This window comes from Tarenaya hassleriana, unplaced genomic scaffold, assembly GCF_000463585.1.
Source record: "Tarenaya hassleriana unplaced genomic scaffold, ASM46358v1 Cleome1, whole genome shotgun sequence".
NCBI lineage: Eukaryota > Viridiplantae > Streptophyta > Magnoliopsida > Brassicales > Cleomaceae > Tarenaya > Tarenaya hassleriana.
The window spans coordinates 1,332,639-1,360,448 of NW_010960187.1; the positions used below are offsets into that span (position 1 = coordinate 1,332,639).

Consider the following 27,810-nt stretch of genomic DNA (forward strand, 5'->3'; position numbering starts at 1 on the left):
ACCGATTCGTTTGACACCCCTACTCGGTTGTGCCGGTCGGATGTGGCTGACCCGACCCTAAACCCTAGAGTTTTTATCCTTTCTTTCTCCTTTTAAAAATTTGGTTCCATTGGAACTATTTTGCCTAATGCCAATTGGATTCAGTTTGGGCCAGCGGCTAGCCATGGAGAGTAGAGTAGCCCAATTGCAGGCCCATGGACCGATCCGTTTTACAGCTCTAACAAAACTATTCATTTTAGAAAATTTTGAAGAAATGGACCTTACTCGTATTCATAGAAATCCAAAACTAAACTGATGTTGAGTATGATTTGATTTAAACTAATTCAATTAATTGAATCCAAGTGATGTAATCGACAGAACCAAATTTTATAACGACAATCTATTAAGAAAAATAATTTTTTTACAATAAAAATCGAATCTAAATTGAATCGAAAAATCTGATGATATAATTTTTTTCAAAATAAAAAAATTGGAAACGAAAATAATGGAAACTGTAGTGAATCACGGATGTTTATGTGAAATCAACGAAACCCATACGAACAAAATAAAAATATATTTAAATAGTTTCGTCGGTTATTTTAGCAAATTTTTTTATAAAATTCTGCAATGTTTAGTATGAAATTAAAATATTAAGTAAACATATAAACAACTGACACACATAAACATGCACACATACATACACGACAAGAGCGGAGCCGAAGGTTACGTGAGAAGGAGAAAGACAGTTGCATGCATGTTCGTCGCATGGGACTTCACGTACTCGAATCGTTGCGTTGTTATTTCCTTAACTCGCGAATCTTTGTCTGCCTCGTGCCCCTTTCTTTTTCAAATTTTTCAAAAACTTTTATTATGTTTTATATAAATATCTTATACACATAAGTATATGCTTGTCATATATATGTATATATATATATATATAATCAGTCTCTCCCCCTCCCTCGCTGTTCTGGCTCTGCCATTGACTTTTGTTACCTTGGTCTCCGGTCATAACTCAACCGTGGTTTATATTTTATAACCAGTGATCCATTACTTATCTTTCTAATTAAATTTGACTTAGCATTACTTCTTAATTATTCAAGTAATTAACAAGTCCTCTCATTAACTGTTTTTGTTTTTATTATTTTGGCGTTTCATAGGGATCTGTTTGTGGCTCGAGAGTCAACTTTGGAAGTGGGTTGTCACACGAATGTCGGTTTCTTAATTAAGTTCGAAGATTGGGAGGGTTTTTGTAGCTAAGCTTGTCTGTAATCACGACATGTCACATGATTTCAGATCATTTCTTCTTATCTTCTTCTTTAAATTAGTGGGGGAAAAAATCTAGGGTTTACATGCAAAAGATATGGGTTTAATGACAAAAATCATGTAAGATTTGCCACATTCTTTGATATATATCTAATTGGTTGCATATGAAAACTTACATTTATACATAGAAACACGTAAACTCGGATCCAAATATCACAAATCCCTACCAAATCACACTATACGTATACTATAGAAGCCGGTCATCTCTCTCTCTCTCTCTTAATTATATACATTATAACATTGTAAATTAGTAAAATTAACAAGAGGTATATCATTAAAAACCTTTATTTGAGAGGAAAACATTGGATATTCGGAGTGTAATCCAGGTTTTGTTGGTGATGTAAAAAAAAAAAAAAGATATAGCTATATAGTGAGTCGAATATTAAAATTAAAAAAAAAAGGATACTGAAAATGAGTATTTTTTGGTATAAAAAAAAAAACAAGACCAAAATTGAAGTAATATTTTTTATAAAAAAATTAAAATTAATCAAATGGAAGCATTAATGGAATCTCAAATATCGATTAAAAATGACTAGACGGTGGTTTTGAGTGTCAGAAGTACACAAGGCAGAATTGCATGGAGATACGTGTGTATATATATATATATATATATATATATATATAACTGATAGTGGGTTTGAACTTTCAAGTGAAGAAGAATCGACATGAAATATAATATAATATAATATAATATTAATGTGAAATTATGAGAAGCAGAGATGAAACCGGCTTTGAGTTGTCAATGACTTCGTGTCAAATGTATGATCTGACCGTTGTTTCTTCTTCGTGTGTTTATCCACAAATCTTCGCATCACTCCAACTAACTGTCTTCGAGATTTTATCCCTTTTTTATTTTTTTTAATAGTCTATCGAGTTTGAGAAATATCTCGACACCATACATTTTTTCATGTGTTAGATCAAATCTAAGATGGTTTTTATATGAATTAATAATGAATTAAATCATAGTAGAGTTTTAGTTAATAATTTAAAAATATTATCAATCAGGATTTTAATTAAAATTTACAGATATGAGTTTTATATGCATGATTTTTTTTGTGCAACGAAATTGCACGAAACAATTATCCAAAATTTAATTTGATGAGAGAACCCAAAACTATCAAGAGAAGCAAGTGGGAAACATGGGATTCGCCTTCATGTCTATACAACGTTGGATAAGAACTCACTTCACATTCACACGACCAAACCTCCTCCTCATCCTCTATCTCACTACGTTCTCGCTTCCTTGATCCGTCAAAACCGTTAATCGCCTCGCCGTCTTCAAAAATTCACTGACCAAACCGAAAAAAACGTGCCCGAAAACACGATTTAGATGCATATTTTCGTAAAAAATGGATCGAAGAATCGAGTTCGGAGACAGGACTAATCGTGGTGAGGAGAAAGATTGGATCTTGTTTACCTGAAGGGTTCTTTTCCTGCATATTTGATGGCTCCTGATGCATCACAATAGAGAACAGAGCTCAACTTTTCCGGATTCTCGATACCGAACATGTCCGAGAGCTTCCGACACAGTTCTTCGTATGACCCGAGAACCGAGAGATCTAAGGTTCTACCTACGTTGTCGGATTCGATGAACACTTTGCAATGTCCTGTCTCCAATCCTCCTGCATCACTGTCCTTGCGATGATCCTTGGAGCAAGGTGACCTCTCGTCCGAAGACGATATCTCCTTCGTGCCGTTCTGGTTCGACGCGCCTGATGAAATCGGGGTTTTCTCGGGATTCGTATCAGCGGATTCGTTCTCGGGTTTTGGCTCCTCGGGGAGGATGAGCTTGCCAAACAGAACAATGTGAGGCTTTTTGGACTCGGTATCATCCTTGAGAAGACGAGAAGGGCTTCCCATTGTCAAGAAGCACGATCCTTTCTCACCATTGCCGCCGTTCCTCAGCGGGTTTCCGCTGGGAAGCAATCCGAGCGGAGGAACGGAACGATCGAAACCCTGAAAACGGATCGGGAAAAAACCTGGTGGCAGCATGTTCAAGTGGTGGAGATCCGAGGATGATAACTCGTACTGAGCATGCCTGGCTCCCTGTAAACCGACAGGTATATTATCCGGAACACAACCTAACGGACTGCCTGACCCGAGGTGATTGCTTGAGAACGAAGGAATGGGGATCGAGTTGATCAGGTTATAATCCGAGTGTTGAGGAAGCCGCATCTTCTTCCTAGGTGGCGAGTACGAAGAAAACGGGATCGCGGGTATATTGGAAACCAATTCAACTAACCACGGGTTCACCCGCTTCACGTTTTGAAGTAGATCCGGCTCATCCCATGCAACCTGAAACGGTTACAGCTTCAAACCAGCACGGCCCGAGTCAATGGTGTACAAAAAGGAACTCGAAAGAGAGATTACATAACGATACCTGTAACAGCCTCCACGGAGAATTTGGCCAACGGATGGGGTCAGAGACATTAACTGACGAAACAGTGCCCATAAACCAGCTTATACGAGACGAGTCTTCCGTCTCAAAAGCCATTTTAAACCTCATTCCCAAGCACCATGGTATCCGCAATGCAGCTCTAACATCCGATGCCTTCACGCAGAACTCCGAGGTACTTGCCCTCGGATAGTACACGGCTTCAAACGGCCTTCCGCTGATGGCAAGATTTACCGCTTCAAGAACGGATTCAGCCGTCACTTTTCCCTTCCGATCCTCGGGATAACATCTTCTATTCAGATTACCGTTTTCATCAGCTTCCCGTAGAAGAGAAGCATAGCCACAACTTCCGCCGACCGGATTCCAACCCATCGAAAACTCGGATCCGCTACCGATTCCTCCTCTCTTAGCCCTTCTAATCCCTACACAAAGATCCCCGATCTCCGCTCGCATGAAGACGATCGAGTCACCGGCCACGAGCTTCTTCTGGTTCACGAAATTGCTCCACCCCGTCGTCAGAAGATGCCGGCGAGGGGTCCCCCTATATATGTGCCTAAACTTCCAGATAACTGCATGAACATCCTTTGCAAGAATGGTCTGAACCGGTGGCTCAGCGCTGTAGTCCAACCTCGGGAAGATAGTCTCTGCGCAGTAACGAGGAACGGAGAATCCGCCGCCATTGTTGGCATCAGACTGAGTCAATGTCTTGGCGAAGGAAGGCGTTTTCTCGTTGTTACTGTCGAATCCGTTATTACACGCGCCAAAACCGGCATCACCATCGCAATCCTCGTAATCAAGCTCATCGCTTTTCAAGGGTATCAGCCTGATTTTGGCGAAAACCTCGTCGGATTCGGCATCAGCCTTATACTCAATGGCCAAGACTCTGCAAAGAACCATAGCGGGGACTGGCAAATTCCCGAAATCGACGCGCTCGTAAGCATTTTCGGCGTGTCCCTGAGGAAAATAGAAGACCTTGGAGCTCACTGGAGGCATACGAACCATGCCACCAGCACAGGCATGCCATAGCTGAGGATCTAAACATTTTTCCTGGCTTCCTTTCATCGGATCTCTCAACGAATTCATAACATCTATCATGCTTGTCTCCAATTGGGCACCTCCAGATATGAATCAGTGTCTTGTTCAATTGAACTTCTGCCAGTGAAAAGGAGAAGAAATCAAATTCTGAATCGATGTATGCTAGTCAGCCAACTCCAACGCACGAAACAGGATTTTCTCGGTAAAGTGACGGAAAATTTTACAAGGGTCGTTCAGAAACAAGACATCAAACCATCAAATCTGGGGGAAAAAAACAAGAATTTAACGAGAACCCGGAAAAGAAAAAGAATAATCATGAGGGTATCTTACCTTTGAGTCGAAGAGATTCAGGGAAGAACCGAAACCCTCCACCAATCTCTAACTAAAACGACAGCCGAAGAAGGAAAAAAAGAAACAAAGGAATTCTTGGAGGAAAAAAGGCAGAAACTTTATAAGGGACACAGAAGTGAACAGAAGAAGAGATTACTAGAAAACAGGAAGAAAGAAGAAGAAGGCTTTAGATTAGGGATTTTCAGATCGTAGGTAGAGAGAGTCCAACCATTCTAAGCGAACTTCAGGTGATTCTTAAAACTGCAACCTTTTTTTCTGGGAAATCATTTTTTTTTTAATTCCTATTTTATAATTTCCATTTCTCTCGTTTACACATTAAAGAATTATTTTTGCTCTTCTTTCGCGATCTAAAAAAATCTGTGCACACACAAAGCCATACACATGCGTAATAGTCTTAATTAAGGTTACTGTCGCATATTTACTGTCATAAACGGCGCGTGTATTTCACGTTATTACACTAGATATACAAAAATAACTGTCTTTTTCGATTTATTGATGTTTGAAAAATAATTTAGTTTAGTTATTTTTTCGCAAAAAGTTAATTTACTTCAATATATTTTTTGTGTAACAATATTTTAATATATCTTAAGATACTGTTTTATAGATTATTGTTATGCCTACTTTGAAAATAATTTAGAAAAATATTTTAATTGATAAAATAATTGGTTATTTATTTTAGGTTAAATATTTTAATAAAAACAAAATAAATATTCAAAATGATATAGATACGAAATTTTCGTTTATCCTTCTTTTATAAAAGAAGCAGAGTATGACACAAATGTTGATCGATCTATGTTTTTATTAGTGGCTTATGACAACTGTTATAGTTATTTACTATAATTAATATATATACACACACATTATATGATAATTTTATTTCCTACATATAATTGATTGTATAGTAAATATTATAAATTCTGTTAAAAAATAAATATAATTCTTTGCCACTTGTAAATACTAGAAAAGAAAACATTGAATTTTTAGAAAATTTCATAGAAATCATCAAATAATTGATTTTTTCATAAATTAATACAAAATTTTAACATATTAATATAATAACTGTTTTAAATTTTGAAATACAAAAATAAATATTTAAAATCATAACATATTTATATATGAATATAATTAGAGCTCTAAATTATTAGGATGAAATGTTGTGTCTAAACAAAAATATGACCAATTATTTACATATTATGATTATTATTATTATTATTATTATTATCATAGTATCGATATTTTATTTTAAATTAAATTAATGAATTTATATCTTAATGTTCATTTGAAATTGTTGTCGCGCAATCTCTGATTTTTATTTAACCTCATTTCTATTTAAACCTAATTTAGATTTGTATTTAACCTAATCTCTAATGGCTAATGGGTTTTTAACTTTTTACTTTTTTTATATGGTATCCTTTTTCATAAGTTTTTTTTTTCAAGCAATAAAATTAGGAATTTAATATATTTTCTTGATTTTCGTAAGTGATATCGAGAATCTTGATATACATATATATATATATATATATATTTGGTAAAAGGTAATTTAACAATTTGGGAAAGTCAAACCCTAGATTCCGGGCGTAAATATGGACATATGAATGGGGGAGTGAATCACACGCGACGGAGGAGCACGTTGCCTTTTCCCCGAACGAATCTCCTACAAATCTGAATAGAAGCATCTAATTGATTAATAATTTCAATTATTTAAATTAATTTCTTCACTCCGCCATTAATTAACCTTTTATTAAACTAATCCACAACTTGACAATCCCCATATCATAAATATTATTTTATTCATTTGTTATCGAACACGAATCACGAAAAAACATATTATTCATGGAACTCACTTGTTGACCAGACGTTTTTTTTGTTCTTTCACATATTTTTATTTAATTTAGTGTAATTTCAACAGTAGTCGATATTTTAGAAAAATGTTAAGTTTTTCTAAAGATATATTTATTGTAATTTTATACAATTCGATCTAGACTCTTTTAGTATTTAACTTTATAAAATATAATTTTAGAAATATTTTATTTTAGTTATATTTCTAAAATTATATGCCTACAAAGTTTGATCAGATTAATTTATTTTAAAAAATTATAACAAATAACTTGAAATACAATATGATATTATTAAATTTATTTGAATTTATATAATTAAATTAACATATTTCTTATTATTTTTAAATTATATGTTTAAAAAATATCTCGAAATAAAAAGGAAAAAATGTTCAAATTCAAATCCATATTCAATTATATATATATATATATGTATATATATATATATATATCATAATGCCAATCCAATCGGAACTTTCATATCCCAATTTAAATATTTTGAAAATTTTAGATTCTTCTAACATTTATTAAAAGCTATGTAAAAATAAACTGATCTACTTACATTAACCCTAATTTGTTCCCGATATATGTCATACATATTCATATTCTTCGTTAATAAATTACCATGTTAATTGTTTTATATTTTTCCTATAGAGATATACTGTTTATATTTTACATTTTCAAAATGATTCTCATATATCAAATTTCATTATATTATTATGTTATTGATAATGCTATAATACGCTATTTGTTTTTATTAATATTAAAATAATAATAAAATTCTAATAGTTATCTATGAATATGATTTCATTTCATATAAGGGATTTTAATTACATTCAAAATAAAAAATTATTAAATCTAAACATATTATGTACTATATATTCTAAAACTAAATTATTATGTACTATATATTGGTATGAAAGTTGTTGTTAGATTTAATAATTTGTTTTATTTACCTAAAAATCTGAGATTCAGTGTTCAAATTGTTTTTAAAAAAAATCATAAACACGATAGAAGAACTGAAATCAATCCTAACATGATTTTATACTTTTAGTAAAATTTAAATTACTAATTTTATACTATGCTAGAATCATACGATCCAAAATCTAATTTGAAACTCTAGGTGTAAAATATGGAAGAACACCAACTAAAATTTCTCTATCTAATTTTATAAATTTCAATATCATAATAGTCTGCACTATTGATATAGCGAATAAATTGTAATATATACGAACAAAAATGAAAAATAATTTTAAAAGTAAATAATAAGAAAAACTGAGATTTGACCAAAACGTAATAAAAAAATTAAAAAAGGAGTAACGCAATGTCCGAGGACCTAACTCTACGGAAACTAACCATGGTTAACATTTAAACCGGTCATTGGTCAGCTCCACGACTCTCACTGTCAAAATGGTTTATTACGTGTGTCCCCACTATTTCCGGATGCCATTTGACATTTCCGTAATTTCTTCCTTTATCTGATGGTAAATTCGGTATTTCACTTTTTTTTGGGTTGTGGTGGCCCTACGACGTCGTTTGTTTTAGCTATTTTTAGAGAACATATAATTAATTTTGAACCCTTTATTATTTTTTGGGGAAACAAACAATTGTGGGAAATATATATATATATATATATATTTTTGGTATTTTTTGTATATTTTTCATAGGATTAGAAAACCCATATAAATAATTATACCAAGTGGAGAATCGAATTTGAATGAAAAAGGAGTTTTGAATCGTTTGATATTTATAATATATGAATCGTTTGTTATTAATGATAGTTATTAGAAAAATAGATTAATTATTTAAATTCAAACTATACTCCTGTAATCTCATGAAGTAAAATCAGACAAATTTTTAAATCTTAATACCAATACTTTACTTTTTTTATATTATACGTATGTGTATGTATGTATGTATGTATGTATGTATGTATGTATGTATGTATGTATGTATGTATGTATGTATGTATGTATGTATGTATGTATGTATGTATGTATGTATGTATGTATGTATGTATGTATGTATGTATGTATGTATGTATGTATGGGGTGAGTGGATGAGCAGAGACCCTACCAGAATGAAAAGCGACGTTTCAACGAGAGACATATAAAAGACATGAAAATGGATGAGACAGAGGCAGTCTCTCTGTCATCCCTAAACAGACCGTTTCGACAACGACCCCTTCCCCTTTCCCACCACCAATACTTTTATTTTTTCCTTCTCTTTTTATTTCTCCATTATTATTATTATTATTATTATTATTATTATTTTAAATGATCCGAAAAAGGTCTTCTATATTGACAATATGCTATAAAAGGAATTGGATATATATATATATATATGTATATAGTAGGGGAGAAACCTATATAAAATATAAATCATACATTGCCGATACAAAAATGAAATCACCTGTTTATATTGATTGTCGTCATAATTACTTTATATTTGTTAATAGAAATATTTGGAAATGGGCCTGCTGAAAGGCCCACTTATCACAGATTTTAGATTATGAAAGCCCATTAATACATTCAATTGAGATAGGAAATCAAATCACCGTACAATCAACTGCTTACGAATGTCATTAAAGGGCATATATTATTTTTAAATTTTGTGTTTATTTTTTTTAAATTGCTTGAAAAAAAAAAAGGGGAGCTCAGACATGGCTTCCATGTCATCCGATGGTGGTCAGATGAAGGCGACAGACCCAACCGTCGCAGGAGCAGAGTCCTCACAGCATGCACCAGCCGGGAATCGAACCCGGGTCTGTACCGTGGCAGGGTACTATTCTACCACTAGACCACTGGTGCTCTTGTTATTTGCTGAATCATTATAATTTTAATATTGATTTGTTTTTTCCCCCAAACAATAGACACTTTCAATTTCTGAACAAATTTAATCATTGACACAAAATTCCACCTCTTGGACTAAAATGATGAACGAGAAAATGAAAAAAACCTAACTTTTATTTTATACCCAATAGAGGGAGCATTCCTCTCCATATGTACATCACATCATAACCTCAAACCCACCACATACAATCTATTTCACATCTCTCCTTCTCTTGCCTGCTTTATTCTCTTCTCTTCACAGACAAACCCAGAGAACCCTCCAATAGTTTCCACTTCCATTTCCACAAAAAAAGAGTAAAGAGGCAAAACGCTTGTTGATTACATTGGATTTCTCCCCAAAAATTCTGTTCTTTTTACCTCGGTTTTGGCTCTGAGGTGAATGACAACAATGGCTGGATGAGTCTATGGTTCGAGGGACTTCCCAGAAACATGGCCTGAGACCTGCGTAGCATCTCGGCCATCGATGGAGTCTGATAGGCCTGGACCAGGCTTGAAACGTCTATTGAATCTCCTCCTCTTGCTGTCGCTCTTTGCCACGAGTGGGAGCTGAGTCCGGAGAGGATGTAAGCTCTTCCCGATGCCTCGTACACATGCCTGCTCGTCATTCTTTCTTGCATTTCCTTCAGCTCAGCGTCCAGAGCAGCACAGAACCTGTCACGGGATTTTGCTGCGGCCGTCTCTGACAAAACCCTTCTGCAGTTCTCGAGAATGGAAGCAGCTGTCGATAAATCACCTTGCTCTGCTGAAGTTCTTGCTTGTGCCATCGCCTCAGCAGCTAGGAATCTGTTCCTTTGCCTGTCCACTTCAATCGACACGACTTCTGGACCGACCTTTTCAGGTCTCTGAATTTTAAGCACGTGACTTTCAAGTGTCACAATTTCCTTCGTCAAGGGACCCTTATAGACACATCTCAACTTTAGCAACGGTGTCTCACTTCCAGCATTCTCAGCAGGGATGTTGATGGAGACCAAGAAATCTCTCTCTTCATCAGCGTAAAGATCACCAACATCAATAATTCCTGACCGGCCATCATCGAGAACGACGCTAGAGTAACTTCCAGCTTTTATTGAGCCAAGACGAACATCTGGGCACACACCATCGATTTCTAATCGCAGCTCTTGCACTGCAACACTTAAAAGTCCACCGATGCACTGTGCAAGAGCGTCCTGGATAACAGCTTCACTCTCAATGAAAGAGAAGGTTCCCCCAGATATTTCAGAGACAGAATGCATCAGTGATGCATCATGATCTGATCCAAAACCAAAAGAGTGAACTGGAATCTGGAATCTCTTGTTGTCATTGCTATGCATAGACAAGGGGAGCAACAACTTGTAATTTGGCTCAGGCTGGTTCATGGTATAGGTGTCTCGCCCATCAGACAAAAGAATAATGCTGGAAACAGGATTTTTTTCCCTTCTATCTTCCATCACTTTGGTACCTTTTCTAAGACCTTCAGCAATGTTGGTCCCACCGTTCGCAACCAATGAATTAACGGCTTGAAGGGCTTGCTGTCTTCCAGTGTCAGACATACGGGTTAAAGGGAAGAGGCGACGAGCAGTTGAAGAGAAAGCAATAACTGAGAGTCTATCATTGGATCCAAGGTTTTGAATCACAAACCCCATCGCCCGTTTTAGCAGGGCAAGCTTAGTTCCTGCCATACTTCCACTGATGTCTAACACCGTGACTAGGTCAACCGGAGCTCGAGGATATTGAGAAATCTGATTATTTTCAGAGACAGCATGACCGGCAACCGTGGCAGCAGCTTTGAGATGCACTAATACATCAAAGTTCCCACAAGACTGGGCTCGTGGGACAGCTGAGACCTCCGGATGTATTTTGATGTCCATCATTCTTACGGGACGGTTGTTGTCCGAAACATCATTACTGCTAGAGCTCTTTCCAGGAATTACGGGCAGCTGCTCCAACTGTTCATCATCATTGAACATAGATGGCTCAGAAGCCTGTATCTGCGGAGCATGTCCCTGATTCATAACTCGACGAGGGGGATGTAAGCGACGGGCAAGATTAATGGCTGCATCATTATGGGACCGGTCAAACAGAACAGGAAGATCCAACATAGGATGCTGCATAGGTATATCTTTCCACTTTGATCTGCAGACTGGACAGACTTGGTTGCCATGTTTCACATTCGACGCAATGCAGTGAAAATGAAAAGAATGCGAGCATTCTGCTGTAAAAATCGCATGCCCTCCCCCTTCTTTCATCTTAGTCAAGCAAATCGAGCACGTCTGCTGTTAAAAAGATTATAAAAGAAAACATGTCAGACCATAAGTCCATGATCTAAAGAGAAAGCTCATTAGAAAAAATAGCAAAGAAACTCATGACATGATTCCTTTTTAAGACACAGAAGCCCATCCAAGTTCACATATGAGACAAGACAAGAGTGTGATACAGCAGATGTCCTTAGAACTCAAAATCAATACCAAAAATCATAACCAGCAGAAAACTAAAACACCAGAGATGAAATCAAGAACAAAAGATCAGACTGAGTTCCTCTTCTTCCTGAGTTGAGCTCACATGAGACAAGAATCATAGCACCAAGAATAGAAACATATTACACAAACACACAAACACTTTTGGGTTAACAAGATTTAGACGACATGAGAATCTTCAACTTTCTTGACTAACTAAAACGGGACAAAGCTAGGAAGAAATATTCATTACATAAATAGTAAAAATTAGGCTTCGCCGAACCGAAATAAGCAAATTCACATAGCCATATATAGAGAAGGAAACAAAGGGAGCAACAAAGATATGAACATCACGAGACACAAGCCTTCCCTTCAGTAAAACTACAAACACATGACAAAAACACTAAAAAAAATTGTTCCTTTTCATCTTTCTTCCAATTCTTTAGCAACTGAGAGAACATTCATCTACATAGAGATGACAAAGGAACAAACTTTTATAATATATAAAAGCAGAAACAATAATCTGTGTACAAATAGAAAGAAAGAATCAAGAATTTCGTAACCAGCATGAGCAACTATACTAATTGAAAATCAATATAAGACCGTACAAGAAGGGGAAGCAAAGAGCAGGACAGGGCAAACCCATAAATCCACAAGGAAACTCATTTTCTCAGCAACCAAACAGGCCAGAGCTCACGCAATTAAAATAACAGGAACACCCAAAGAAAAGAGATGCAGAGAATCTGGGTGTCGGAGAAACAAACCTTGGAAGATTTGCTGCTATTCCTGGACAGCCTCAGACCGTAAGAAGACGGTGTCGGAGTCATGGGCCAGTTCACCGGAGAGAGCAAAGCAGCATCGGACAATTTCTCAGCGGAATTCAAACAAGAAGATGGTGGTTCCTCTAGCGTTCTTGGGAGATACGTGCAGAGATTCAGACCTAAAGCCTTCTTCATCTTCCTCCACTTGCTCCCCATTTTGAGATGAGTAACCTAGAAAAATTGGAAACCCAGAGACGAACAAACGAAATGCGACGGAAAATAAAAAGAGATCCCAGAAGAAGTGTTGAAGAATCGGAGCTTTAAATCAAAGAGGAGAATGGGGTTTTGATGGAGTTCTTGAAGATTTGAGCATCAGTGGCGTCAGTGGAAGCGTTGGTGGACGCCATGAGAGAGAGAGAGAGCGGCTTTGAGATTTGCGACTATTTTGACCTTTGGTTTTGGGTCTTGTAAAAAGCGACGAAGTTAAAAAAAAAAAAAAAAAAAAAAAAAAAAAAAAAACAAAAAAAAAAAAAAAAAAAAAAAAAAAAAAGCTAATGCTTCTGCTTTATGGCAATATACAATGATGTAATGTAACTTGTCTCTTAGCGTATTATTACTGTTACTATCTTAAATTACATTTTGAACCACTATTTTTTATTTTCATTTAATTTCTCCCCTAAAGTTTTATTTCTGTTAAGTGATCATTTTATTTTATTGCACAATAAAATAGTAAGCATAATAATTTCATAATCTAAATATTTGCGTCTCTCTATGATACGGTGATATCGAAAATTTAAAATAACAAAGTTTAGGCATTATAATATATCTTGGAAAATAGGTGTTTCAAATCCACGTATAAAAATCAGAATATTAATATGTATAATAAAAATAGTATATATATTAAAGTTTTTTTACTATCAACTAAGAAATCGCAAATTATCAATTGCCTTTGACTTCGAAATTTGTCTTTATTTTCTTTTTATATACAGTAAAAAGTTTTGAATCATCTAATGAGCTTTTTAAATAAAATATCACTTTTAAAAAATTTATTCAAGAAAAGCATATAAGTTAAGCATAACCAATTAATTTCCTCTCCATGTCATCCACTCCTTTGTGATGTTAACAAGTCAAATGAAATGCAAAAAATAATATTTTTGATAAAGGTATTAAATGATATTTATTTCCATTGGAATAACGAAAATATTAAATATAAGCCGGACTAAAGATTTAAACGTCTTTATAAATCTAAATGATATTATTTAAATTACACACATATATGTTCAAATGAAATGTGTGTATATATATGTAACTAATAATTTTCAGGATATCAATAAAAAATAAAATTATTGGATAGTAAATTTTGGTGAAATAAGAAAATGTTTCTAACAAAAACGTCTGCATTAATGTAAATTAATTGGAACATTAACTAAATAGTTTTTAAAGCAAAGAATCCGATACAACTCGTTCTCAAACCAATTATTTGGATTTCCTACCATGTGTTAATATCTCACGTTTCCCATCGTGGCACTGCAATAACTATGTATATTTACAAATTTACAAAATTAATAACTATATATGTAATATAGTATCAGTTACAGATTGTTTGTGCAAACATTTTAAAATATCGGAATTTAAACATTGAATATTACAAATATTAAGATTTAAAATTCGATCTCCTATACCCAAATAATTTTGAATACAAAAAATATTTTTCTCATAAAATACAGCTTTTTTTATAAAAAAAACATTATGCTAAATTTTTAATTTTCAATAACTGTTAAAGATATTTATTTATTGTAAAAAATTAAAATTAATGTTACATGTTAAAAAATAAATAATAAAAGCACTAGGTAAAACTTATTAGACACCATGAAATATTTTTTATAAAATAATGTCTGTATAGATGTAATTTTGCCCACATGCAGAACAAAATATGTTTGTGTAGAATTAAATCTATATATATTAATAAAGAAGTTTAAAGGATTGTGGTGAAGACACCTCATTATCTACCTCATTATCTAGGTGGAAATTTTTATTTTTTTATTGATCAATATTTTTTGTTAATTATCACTATAATACAAAAGATAAGTAAATTATTATAGTTAAAGAAGGGATAAATTTCATGTTTCTTATATAAAAATCTATTTTGTTATTAATTTTATATATTAAAATGATAATATTTTTAGAAAACCATGTTAAAATAAAAAAACATTCTTTTATATTAGTGTTATATAAATATAGTAAAATTTATATATATATATATATATATCATTAAAAAATAAATTTGAATTAAAATAATCAAATCCAATAATAAAAATATATAATTGATATTTTAATTAGATATTAAATGAGAAATCTAATTTTTAAGATTTATTTTTTATCTTGATGATTTTATGTTAATAAAAATAATAAAAATATCAATGGATTGTCATAATTTAAAAATACAAATCTCGTCTTTATTATATAAAAAAAAAACGGGTCATTAAAACATTGGGTTGGAGTGGATTAAAAATTTAATTAGACTTTAAAACTCTACATTTAGTGTTGATATTTAATAAAATACAAACATTTTAAAAATAAAACAAAAATCGATGGCCACTAGAACGTCATATTGATGAGTCCACTAATCCTTACATTTATTATTTTTCTAATTAATTCTATTTTCTTGATTTAATTGTAATTAATTTGTACACTAAAACGTTGTATTCTTATCTTATATAACAATATCTTATGCAATTCGGTTAACAAAAAAAAAATTCTCATGCAATTGGCTTCTCATTGTCGGTAGGTGCATTCGACTGGCCTTCGCTAATTCTTCGAAATTTTTACCTTGTATTTTAAATTTTTATTTTTTGTTTTTATACTTTTGTGAGTCATGGTCTCTCATATTTTTTAGACATTGTGTTCTTTTTCTTTCAAGTTTTAAGTACATGAGTCACTTTTGCTTCGTGAGGTTTTGAAGAAGTTTGGACACAACATTGATCTTAAACTATCCAGTGTAAAAGTGTATGTCAAACAATTATTCATTACTCTTAAATATCTGAGGAATAGTGGGGTTCTCCATTGTGATATAAAACCTGACAACATGCTGGTATGTTATATTTTCCTGTGTTTTTTCTTGTGCTTGATGCACACCTTCTAACAACTCATAATTCTTTGATTGCACAGGTGAATGAAGGAAAAAATGTTTACTGCAAAATCTGATAAATATATTATTTGGTTAGATCCATACATGAATATTATTTTGATTAGATTCATACCTTTGATTGGTAATTTTAGCCAGATGCAAAGCATATTATGTGTATGTATGTGTTTATTTATTCATTTAGTTTTGATTAGATGATGCGGTGTGTGGTTCACTTAACTATTATATATGTATGCATGTGTAGTATATGTATATGTATCTACATATATACGGATAGATTTATTTATTTTGGTATTTGTATATTAAATTTATTAATTTAGTATGTTTCATTTTTTATAAATAATAATTAAAATATATATATTAAAATAAAAAAATATGTATATATATGCATACAAGTATATATATATGTACATATGTATACATATATGGATATCTATATATATACATATATGTATATGCATGCATATTTACACAAATCATTTTATGTGAATACCAAAATTGAGTACTTAATTTAGAAATTTTGATTTTCTTATTTCTTATTTATTTTGGTATGTGATTTATTATTTTATTTTTTATTATCCTACGCGGTGTTAATGTAGATGGATATTGAAGGGTTTTCAATTCATATATGATTTTCGTTTGTCAGACATTATTTAAGGGAAAAAAATTTTGCAAACAATTTTTAATTGGAGATGAACACGCCATTTGTAATTTTTAATCATGGATTTATGCAAGCTCCGACAAATTGATATTGACATGGATTGTAGCAGCGCGAGTTTACGTTGGGATATTGTGGGCAAGGCCTATTATGGGTATGTCTCTCTATATATTAATTTAATTATCTTTGCTAGAAAATGATGGAGAAAATAAATAAATAATAATATATCGAAAAAGGTTATAAACATAGCTAGGTTTAGGTATTTCAAAACAATTTTTGATGTTGCGACATTTGTATTTAGCTCTAGAAGAAGGTGTGTATAATCAAATTCATTTGTTTTTGTACTTCAAATTCAGTTGTCTATAATTTTTTGTGTGTGTAATTTACAGATAAAAAACGGGAAAAAAGTTGATGCCACAAATAACAAATAACTTCTAGAGAAGACGGTTAACTGTTCGATTTTTGTAGGACCAAAATAAAGAGGTTCGAATTCCTCAAATTTTGTACCATCTCTATATTTGATTGTGTACATTTCATTCAGTTTTTGGTTTTATCCTTTTCTATCGTTCACTTTGTGTTGCCTGCAAGTTACGAAGAAAGTAAAAGATGAAGAAAGTTAGATTCACCAATAGGACAAGCTTATATGTGATATTTTTCTTAATTTATATTGGCTATTTAAATCTTTATTGGTAAGTGGAATGCATTAACGAAGAAGAGTATGATAAGAAATAAATAATTTTATGTTTCATGATTTTACGTTTCACAATGTTGATTTATTATAAGTTATTATGATTAAATCATAAAAAGTTCTTTATTACATACAAAAAAGAAATGACACTTTATTATAAATACGTTGATTGCTATTCTATAAAAAACAATAACGAACAACTAAGGCGTAGTGGTATTTGGTAGTAACTGGAGATATTAAAGATATGTAAAACATTTAGTAGAAAAAAAATTAAAACAAATGAACATGAACCAAGAAACATTCTTGATAAAAAAAAACTGTAATATAAACTATCCATTAACCCATTATAGAAATGGGATATCTAATAAAAACTATTATATAAAAAACTGAAAAGATTGTTCATTAACCCATTAATAAAAGGTAAAGAATATCCCACTACTATATAAGACCATCTTTTATAATTGAAAAACAATACGAAAAACTAATAATCATTGTATATTACGTGCGGCAACATTTCCGTCATGTGGACATCCGAGGAAAAGCGTAAAGAAAGATAAATAATGTTGAAAGATTGGAACTTTGGGTATGTGGATATTTGTGTATGTTTACGCGTATTTGTATGTGGCTAACATATATATATATATATATGTGTGTGTAACTGTGTATGTATACGTGTATGTGTACGTATAGATGAAGAAGAACACGTGGGTATTTGTGTATGTTTATTTGTATGTAGATGACATTTATATGTATATACATGTGTATGTGTGTGTGTATATACGTATATGTGTACGTATAGATGGGAAGAGCATATGTGTGGAGAGATAGAGGTACATCAATAAACGTGTGCACAGAGGGATAGCAAACGTGGGCGGTTGCCGAGTCGTTCGGATTGAGAAATGTAAGGTGTTTAGAACTAAAAAGAGAAAGGATGATAGCGAGGGACTCACCTTGATCTAATGGTAAATGAGATTACAAATGGAGAACAACCGAAGAAATGAGAGGTAAAAAGATAATATGTTCATGCAATGTAATTGAACAGTTTTGGTTTTCAGGTTTGGCTTCTGTAAAATTAAGTAATGTTAGTAAAATCTCTTATGTTCAAAATGTTACTGTTATTTTTCCATTAATATACATTTTATTTTACCATATTTTTTAAACAATAGATTCCGTTTAATTTAATCTGTATGATATAAGTAATTGTATTTGATAATTATTTAATCTTTAACACGTCGCTCACTTCTATATGTATATATATAATTATATATGCTTAAAGGTTTGTTGTATGTTTTTCTGTGTATAGTATGAGATTTGTTCATAAGCATAACAAGATATATGGATATGTGGATTCAATATTTCTAGATATTAAACATTATGGTTTAGTCTTACTTAGAGCCGTCTCGAACGATTTAGAGGCCCTATACAAAATATATTTTTATTTTTTTTATTTTAATAAAAATATTAAATATTTTTTTTAATTATATTAATTGATAAATTTAATATTAAAAAATCACAAACATAACTCAAAAATTTTAAATATTAATGATGATAATTACGAAACTTTATGCCAAATATAATTTTAATTATTTATCATATGTATATTAATAAATATAATTATAAATTAGTCATATTTAAAAATTATTTTTAAAATATGGGGCCCATCAAATTGTGCGGCCCTGTGCCCTTGCTCCACATGCCTTTTTACGGCCCTGGTCTTACTTAGATGTTCGATCACAAAATATTTGCATGGCATAATTCTAAAAAGCAAACATGAAGGATTTAAATTTATTTTCAAGTTATAGTAATTTTACGCAAAAGGAAAAACTCATAAAAAAAGGAATGCTGCACTCAACATGTATAGAATAGAAGTAAATATATATGTGTGTATATAGATGTATGTATATATATGTATGTAAATATGTATGTGCGTGAAAGTAGGAGTTCATTTTGGACATGGTACTAGGAAATGGAATCACACATACATATACAGATCTAATTATTTTTATATTTGATTATTAATCTCTTATTTTTTATTTTTTATTTGTATAAATAATAAAAATATATTAAAATAAGAAATAAAAATATATGTGAGCATATATCATATATGTATATAGATATATATGTGTATATATGTATATGCATTTATATTTATGCATATTAATATTTTATACTATATTTATGGCTATGATTTTAATATACAAAAGAATAACCTTTCTATTAAATCATTATATATATATATATGTATGCATGTATATATGTATATATATGTATATGTTTATGCATGCATATTAATATATATATATATACACACACAAGTTGAACCCGAAGACAAAGTCGAAGAAATCACAAGTCGATGAAACCCAAGGAGAGAATAAACCGAAGAAGAGACGAAATGGAAGAAGTCGACGGAGAGGAGAAATCGAAGAAGAGAAGTCGACAATGAAGATGAAACCAAATAGGTCCAAGAAGAAGGGCTAGGATTCTATCGAAAATATGAAAGACGGATTATGATTTTATTTGAGAGAGAATTTTATGGATTTTTTATTTTTAAATGAACCAGTTAGTCATGAACCATTTTACCAAACCGATTTTAGTTGCCGATTTAATTTTAATCGATTATTTAATTCAGAAACTGATGTGGCTATTAATTTTGATATAGTATATGACGTACATGTAGGATGATATTTAACAGAAATGACGGCCAGCGTTAGTAAAAAAATTTATTGGCACTATTATACAAGTTCATACATTATAATGATAGATTTGCAAATTGAGTATGTTTTTTCAACATTCCAAGTAGATTAGTTTTCCAACCATTTGCAAGTTAGAGAGTTTTAATTGACTATATCCTACATATATCTGTAAAATTTTAATCTTTTTTTAGTTTTCTAACATTACAATGTTAAATAACAAGATATACAATATGATTATCTAAATCATATATACATATATATACATATATATATATATATATGTATAAATATATATATACATAAATATGTGTCGTGTATATATATATATATATATATATATATGAATATACATATTAGTTGATTTCCTCTGCAGTGAATATTTTTCCTATTCCAACATTATGTAATCATAATTTTGAGGCGAATAAAACTTAAAATGTTTTAATCGTCTATTTGACCATTGGATTTGATGTTAATGAGCCAAATCGGATAACTAATAATATCATTACCATTTTACATTATAAGACAACCAATGCATTCTCATCCCAAATCCGAACCGATTCCCAAACTGTTCACCCCTAAAAAATATTTACACCAAATTTATATTTACTTTTCCACGTCACTCTACATTATATTCGTAAAAATATAATTAAGTGAAAAAACCATTTATTTAAATTCAACAACTTCATAGTCATAACATCTCTAATATAGAGAATATTTTTAAATGTACTTTATTTTTTTTGTACTCACTTTCATGGATATTTTTAAGTGCATTTTAATTAAAAATTGTTAATTACAAAAAAAAATATTTTTATTGAATATCTTATTTGTTTAATTAATTTACTAATATAAATTACAAATTATAGAGAATATTTTATTACATAAAAAATTATATTACAAAAAACATTTTATAAAATAGTAAAACTAACTTCTTCAAAACAAATATGAAACCACATAAAATTCAAATATACTATATATTTAATTACGAATGTATATAAACTTCTAAATTTCTAATAAAAAATTATATTTAAATATTCTATGATAACAATGAATAGTTTTGATTTCATACTCTCATAACAAATCATGTATCATTTTTGAATAACATTCATATCAATACAAAAATATATTTAATATAAAACATAATAACTGCGCATCGCGCGGTCTTTTCCTAGTATATATAATAAAATAAGTCAGACAAGAGGAAAAGGGGGATGTCGAAAGCAGACGGACCACAGTGAATGATGAGGAATGATGGAAAATGGGCATGAGTCAAAACGCTGTCGCTTACATATTTTTCTCCTTAATGATGCCAGTTTGGAACGTTTACCATATATTATTATTATTATTATCATTATTATTATTATTTATTCACTGTTTTCACTAGGATAGCACTTATTTGACAAACTAATTAACTCTCAAAAATATAATGATATACGATACTATTTAATTATTTAAATTAGGAACGACTATTTGGATTTTTATATATAACATCAAACGCAAATTAATTTTTAAATTATATTTAAAATAAAATCTAATAAATATGACATTTAAAATTGATTAATAAAATTTAAATAAAGTATAAAAAATAATTGAAAGCAAAAAATTAAACCAAATATTTTTAAATAAGAATTTTTTTTATAAAAAAACCATATTCGAACCAAAATTAAAAGAAAATATAAAAATGTAATAATTGAATAGATATAATTTATATAAAACTAAAAAGAAATTAAATCTAAATAAAAGAACCAAGATCGCTAATTAACCATGTGTTATGAATCGATGGTGGCATCATCGAATCTTACGAGGAAAAAAAGCTTTTTAAATTACTAATATATATGTTGGAATCCCTAACCATATTTATTTATTTTTAATAAGACTCGGAAAATGAAAAGTTAGAATTATGATGCCTACACGGTTTCATATACTAGTAAATTAATGAGATACGGACGAATTATCATCATAATCTAGAAAAGTATATTGGACTTTCCACCTAATATGATTTGTTCAACGCATAATTATGAGTAATTATTAACACCATTTCATATATACATATAATATATATATATACAATTCGTCTTATTTGAAAACAATTGAATAGAATACAACTGAACGGAATAAATCTGATGTAAAATTTAAGGGTTATAATTTTTCTAAATTATAATTTTCTAAAAGTGAAACTTAAATCCTAAAATAATCGAAGCAATACCCGAAATTTGAGCAGATCATGCATAATTGAAAATGCAACTCGCCATCCTACTGGATAATGATCGTGACGATGGCTTTCTACAATACCTTATTTTGTCTTTATATCTATTCTTACCAAAAGAAAGTTTGACCAAACAAATTTAAATTTTGGGGAGCAAATTATGTACGGAATATATATATATATGCCGTATCCGATATGTTCTACTTTTTTTTTTCGTTGTTAACCAGGAGGTTCACCTGGATCTTCGCCCAACCTACATCCCCCTAGACCCGTGAGCAGTCTTTAGAGGCCCGGCGACAGGGATTCAGAGAGCAACACCCTCCCAACCGAGAAATACCCCCTCCCTTTCCATCAACTGGTTTCGAACTGGCGACCGGGACCCAGAGAGCAACACCCTTTCGCCACTCGGCCACCCACTAATGGGTGATATGTTCTACTTTGGAAAAAGATATATGTATGAATAATATAAACTACTTCGGAAAAAGATATATGTATGAATAATATAAACTCAAACTTGAAACTAAATAAAAGTAATCATTCATTAAAAATAAGAAAAAACGTTTTTCCGGGTCAACAAAATATCTGAAATTGGTATTTCGTGTATATACACACACACACACTTCGTATGTACTTTTGAAATTTTAGTTGAGGTTATAAATCAAATATGCCAAAAAATTGTTGGAAGTATATCATTGTTTCGAACCATTTGCGAATAATGCCACGCAGAAGCCTCGAACGATCAAAACCCTAACCCTAACCTAGGACGAGTGGTCAATGTCGTTTTTGGTCAAACCAAACATGTCACGTTATTAAATTAGAAAAAAAAATGCTTAAAAATATTATTCTCGGATTTGTCCTATGCCACGTTTAGGGTTTTGCTTTTGTTTCGATATATCAATGTTGTATTTGTTAATGATCAACATTTACACAATGAATTTAATTATAAAAATATTAAAGATCTAAGACAAAATGTTTTAAAATCGTTATAACCCGTTAAAACGATAACCTAAAGTGTAGTATTAGAATGATTTTATTTGGTTTAATTTGGTTTAATTTGATTTAATTTGGTTAGGATTTATTAGGGTGTCTTCTTTATTGTATTTAAAGAACACTTTTCTCATTTTGATAATAGACATGTCGTTTTGGGCATGTCAATTCGTTATCATTGCCCATGATTCGGATACCAATTATATTTGCTTAAAGTCATATATTGAATATCTAATCCAATTTTGAATATTTATATATATATATATATATACACACGATGTTAGACCATTAACAATGTATTTGGTGTCGTACTAAAAGTTTAAACTAACCTAATTAATGATTTCAAATTAGAATAATACAGATAAAAAATTTATTGTGATGTAAAACGACAAAAGAGTCTGTCCTCGAGAGTGCCCACTTCTCCAAATAAATTTTGGGAATAGGAGAAAAGCAAAAGCAGAGAATCACGGTGTCTCTAGAAGTGTTGCAGAATATATATATACATATATGTGTATATATATATATATATCGACGAAGATATAGCACATGGTACCAACGACGAAGTCCCATAATCACACGAATACAAATATGCATACACGGGCATGATCTATATTAGTAGCATCGCGCGCGGTGGTCCGAGTATTATTATGACTAGTCTTAGTTGTATAAAGCTAACAAAAAATAGTATTAATTATATAAATAATTAATAAAATAATATATTTTTTTTTTCCAAATCTAGTTATGTATACTCATGAATATCGTATACATGCATGCATCGAGTGACGTTGATTATGGTACCAAGTTAAAGCTCGAGAGCCTTTACGGACCAGCTTTTCTGTTGTCTGTAAAGGAAGTTTTAGAAAATTACGAACTTTAGTGGGTGCATGCGAGAGGCTTACTAGAAAGCGAGTTAGGTATTTAATCGTCTCGTGAGAAAATAATAAAATGAGCATTATTAATTATTATTATTATTATTATTATTATTTCTGACTGATTAATATTTTTTCTACAATAAAAATATTCTTCAAACGTACACCGATCGTATAAAATGTTAGCATTTTATGATTAAAAAAAATGATACCGTGATATAACCAAAGAACAAGGTAACTGGACTAATAATGGAGCACGTTTAATCATATTATACACCAAAGTATATAAAAATTCAATTGAATCGGTATATAATATATAGTTTTGTTTGTGGCAAAAATATAATTTGCATACGACGTTGACTGATTACGGCTATGGTTGTAACCAAGTCTTCACGGTCCAGCAAGCCAGCCAACACGACAAGACCCACCCGAGGAAATTGATGAGTGGGCTTGTCTGTTCCCACTTCCTTTTTATTTTGTTATTTCGCAAATATTTATTTTATTTTTCTCTTTCATAAATATTTTATAAGAAAAAGGCTTACATGAATATCTAAAAGACAAACTTTTAAAAGGAGAGAATAAAATAAACAAAGTCCTCAATATTCACAAAAAAAAAAAACACACCTAGACGCAAGCTAGACAAGTAGTAGTCATTTATATGTAATTTAATGATGTATGCAACACAACTTGGATGTAATAAAATCTATTTTGTTTCCAAAATTGAATATGGTCTAAATATAATTTTTTTCCTTAACTAAATAAATGAATATAAATCAAATTTAAAATATCAAAAAGATCGAATGGAAATAAATTTTTTAGGAAAAATAATTTTTTTTTGTGTCCAAATATGGATGATAAAACGGCAAAGTAAAAGCAGAAAATGCTCTCCACGGGAGTTCGACTTCATCATAGATTAATATTTATAAAACAGAATCCGAATTAAATTGATATAAAATTCACATTCAACGAAAATCCAATATAAAACCCAATAAATATAGGGTTTTGAAGTGAAAATATAAACCACCGAATAAATATTTTATAATTTGTAGTTAAAACTGGATTCATATGATAAAAAAAAATCATATGAAGAAAGTGGATGACATTTGTTTGTATGTTGATTGGCTAACATAATGGTGTATTAGAAAATCACCGTATAAATACTTTATAATTTGTAGATAAAACTGAATTAATAGATGCAAAGTATGCTCTCATCATGGGTTCAAACCTAAACGTAGAGAAGATATTCACATGGGTTTCTCCGATTCTCTAGGAGATGTAGTCGGGCCAAAGGCCCGGTGAACTTCCGGATTATAAAAAAAATATTTTTATTTAAATTAATTTATATATGGAGAAAGCAAGTGGAGGACAACAAAATTAAAAGAAACGGAAGGTGGTGGATGGATAGGATTCCCCTTTATAGCGTCCTCTGAAATTTCTCACACTTTTTTTCTTGGGCATAAGTCAATTCGAAAAGCTGAAACTTTTTTTACTCCCTTTTTCATTTTTCTCCCCTATTTTATTTTACATTTAAATTTGGTGGCGACACACTTACTTTATTTAATTAATTATCTCAAATACAAAAATCGAACCAAATTTTGATTCAAAGTTTGAATACAAAAAACCGGATATCTTAAAAGAATCATGGTTATGATGTAACAGAAATATCATCTCGTGTATTTGTTGATATGTTTTAGAAATAGTTTTTTTTTAAAAAAAAAAAATAGATACCCAAATCAATTTATAGTCTCCTTTTTCTTTTTTCTCGCCCGAATTAGTGTGTGTATATATGTATATATATATATATATATATGATCTTAAGTTGGTATGCTACATGCTACTATTGGTGTTAGTCTTGAGTTAAAGTTTAAGCAATAGGCTCAATTTGTTAACATTTTATAAAATAATTTTAAAATGGGCTGTTAATATTATATTAAGATAAGTGTTTTTATTTCATGTTGGATGGTTGTCGAAATTCTTTTGTAAGAGAAATGTTAAGAATTTGGTTACAAAACTTTAAGAATGAGAAAACAACCAAATTTGCAGAGAAATATTACTCGTAGATTTCAAAAGAAAACGAGATAGCATATATCAAGAAATTGATATTTCAACGATCATCGAGAGAAATGAGATATTTGATATGCACAAATTCTTCTAAATCATTTGAATATCCATGAGGTAATTTCATTAAAAACCATATATTTTTCTCTTGTCGCAATTTTAACCCTATATTTTTTTTATTCTATTAAACTCTCTATTTATTATATCTAACAATAAAATATCTATATTTTTAAAAAGAGTAAAACTTCTAAAAAACCTTCAACTTGCAAAAATATATACAAATAAACCTTCAACTTGAAAAACTGTCATTCAATCCCTGAACTTGTAACTTGTCACTGAATAAAACCTCGAACTTGCAAATTATTGTTCTAATAAACCTTTGACCGGTTTGACCACAATTTCAGGCGATCAGAAATCCACGTATTGACGGATTGCTGATGTCACCTTATACACATTATCAATTTTAATTTAAAAAATGATATCAGCAATCCGTCAATACACGGATTTCCGATCGTTTGAAATTGTGGTCAAACCGGTCAAAGGTTTATTAGAACAATAATTTGCAAGTTCGAGGTTTTATTCAGTGACAAGTTACAAGTTCAGGGATTGAATGACAGTTTTTCAAGTTGAAAGTTTATTTGTATATATTTTTACAAGTTGAAGGTTTTTTTAGGGGTTTTACCCTTTTTAAAAATTAACAAATAAAACCCTATACTTTTTTTATCCTATTAAACTCTCTATTTATTATATTTAACAATAAAATATCTATATTTTTAAAAAATTAATAAATAAAACCCAATTGACTATACATATAATATATGTGTATGTGTGTATATATGTATATATATAAATATAATAAGTAGAGAGTTTAATAAGAAAAAAAATTATAGGATTACAATTGCGACGAGAGAAAAATACAAGGTTTTTAATGGTATTACCCCAATATCTATATAATCTAATCTGATTTAATTATGTTATCTAAACTTGAGTTTTTAGAATTTATGCTTCTATAAATATTTAGTATACTACTAAAATATATTTATTTAAAGTATTACCATTGGATAGGGGCAGAGTCCACGGTTTTCGGATATCCAATATTTAGAATGTTGATGATCGGTGCGACGCGACTCAAAATTTGAACCGCACATCCATGTTCAATTTTTCGAATCGATTATCTAGGGGTACTAGAATAAAAATAAATTTAAGAGTATATTATATCCCTATTATTTTGATATATTTACAATAATACCTATGTATAAAATTATCAATATACCCTTAAAGTAAAAAAGACAACAAATTTTCTAAAATTTATACGGGTTCGCTGCGAAATACCCGATTTCAGTTACGGATATTTGGGTCGCGAGTATCCGAATCTCGCGAGAATGAGATTGCGTTAGGACAAAACTGAAATCGGATATCCGAAAGTCTGTACACCCGACCCGGGAACACCCCCTACCCCTACCGTTAGATAACGGTATCACTAATCTCCTCTCCTCTTGTGGTCAGCTTATCTACCTCCTCTCTCTTGTGATTCGACATTTATGAA

At 30.9% G+C, this 27,810-nt stretch overlaps 2 protein-coding genes and 1 non-coding gene across 5 annotated transcripts; all 3 read right to left on the bottom strand.

Moving 5' to 3' along the window:
* Nucleotides 1-2,417: 2,417 nt before the first annotated feature.
* On the bottom strand, nt 2,418-5,345 carry LOC104827209 (auxin response factor 16-like). Of its 2 annotated transcripts, none has more exons than XM_010560450.1 (4): nt 5,063-5,345; nt 3,683-4,846; nt 2,720-3,597; nt 2,418-2,591 (listed from the first exon to the last, which is right to left on the bottom strand). In XM_010560450.1, exons 2-4 carry the CDS (start codon nt 4,790-4,792, stop codon nt 2,522-2,524), a joined length of 2,058 nt encoding a protein of 685 aa, XP_010558752.1. In that variant the 5' UTR covers nt 4,793-4,846; nt 5,063-5,345; the 3' UTR covers nt 2,418-2,521. The 2 variants fall into 2 exon arrangements, with proteins under 2 accessions (XP_010558752.1, XP_010558677.1); XM_010560375.1 differs by having other exon boundaries at nt 3,683-4,849.
* A 4,312-nt stretch (nt 5,346-9,657) lies between these two features.
* Nucleotides 9,658-9,728, bottom strand: TRNAG-GCC. The gene has a single exon. It is a non-coding gene; the product is annotated as a tRNA-Gly (tRNA).
* A 138-nt stretch (nt 9,729-9,866) lies between these two features.
* Nucleotides 9,867-13,404, bottom strand: LOC104827353. Of its 2 annotated transcripts, none has more exons than XM_010560631.1 (2): nt 12,967-13,404; nt 9,867-12,019 (listed from the first exon to the last, which is right to left on the bottom strand). In XM_010560631.1, the coding sequence occupies exons 1-2, from the start codon at nt 13,177-13,179 to the stop codon at nt 10,124-10,126; spliced, it is 2,109 nt and encodes a 702-aa protein (XP_010558933.1). In that variant the 5' UTR covers nt 13,180-13,404; the 3' UTR covers nt 9,867-10,123. The 2 variants fall into 2 exon arrangements, with proteins under 2 accessions (XP_010558933.1, XP_010558865.1); XM_010560563.1 differs by having other exon boundaries at nt 9,867-12,022.
* Nucleotides 13,405-27,810: the final 14,406 nt, after the last annotated feature.

Coding starts and splice junctions, on each gene's coding strand:
- LOC104827209 (XM_010560450.1), bottom strand. CDS start 4,792: ATGATAGATGTTATGAATTCGTTGAGAGATCCGATGAAAGGAAGCCAG. Junction 3,598..3,682: donor CTCCGTGGAGGCTGTTACAG/GTATCGTTATGT, acceptor TAACCGTTTCAG/GTTGCATGGGATGAGCCGGA. Junction 2,592..2,719: donor GCAGGAAAAGAACCCTTCAG/GTAAACAAGATC, acceptor CGGTTTGGTCAG/TGAATTTTTGAAGACGGCGA.
- LOC104827353 (XM_010560563.1), bottom strand. CDS start 13,179: ATGGGGAGCAAGTGGAGGAAGATGAAGAAGGCTTTAGGTCTGAATCTC. Junction 12,023..12,966: donor ATAGCAGCAAATCTTCCAAG/GTTTGTTTCTCC, acceptor TCTTTTTAACAG/CAGACGTGCTCGATTTGCTT.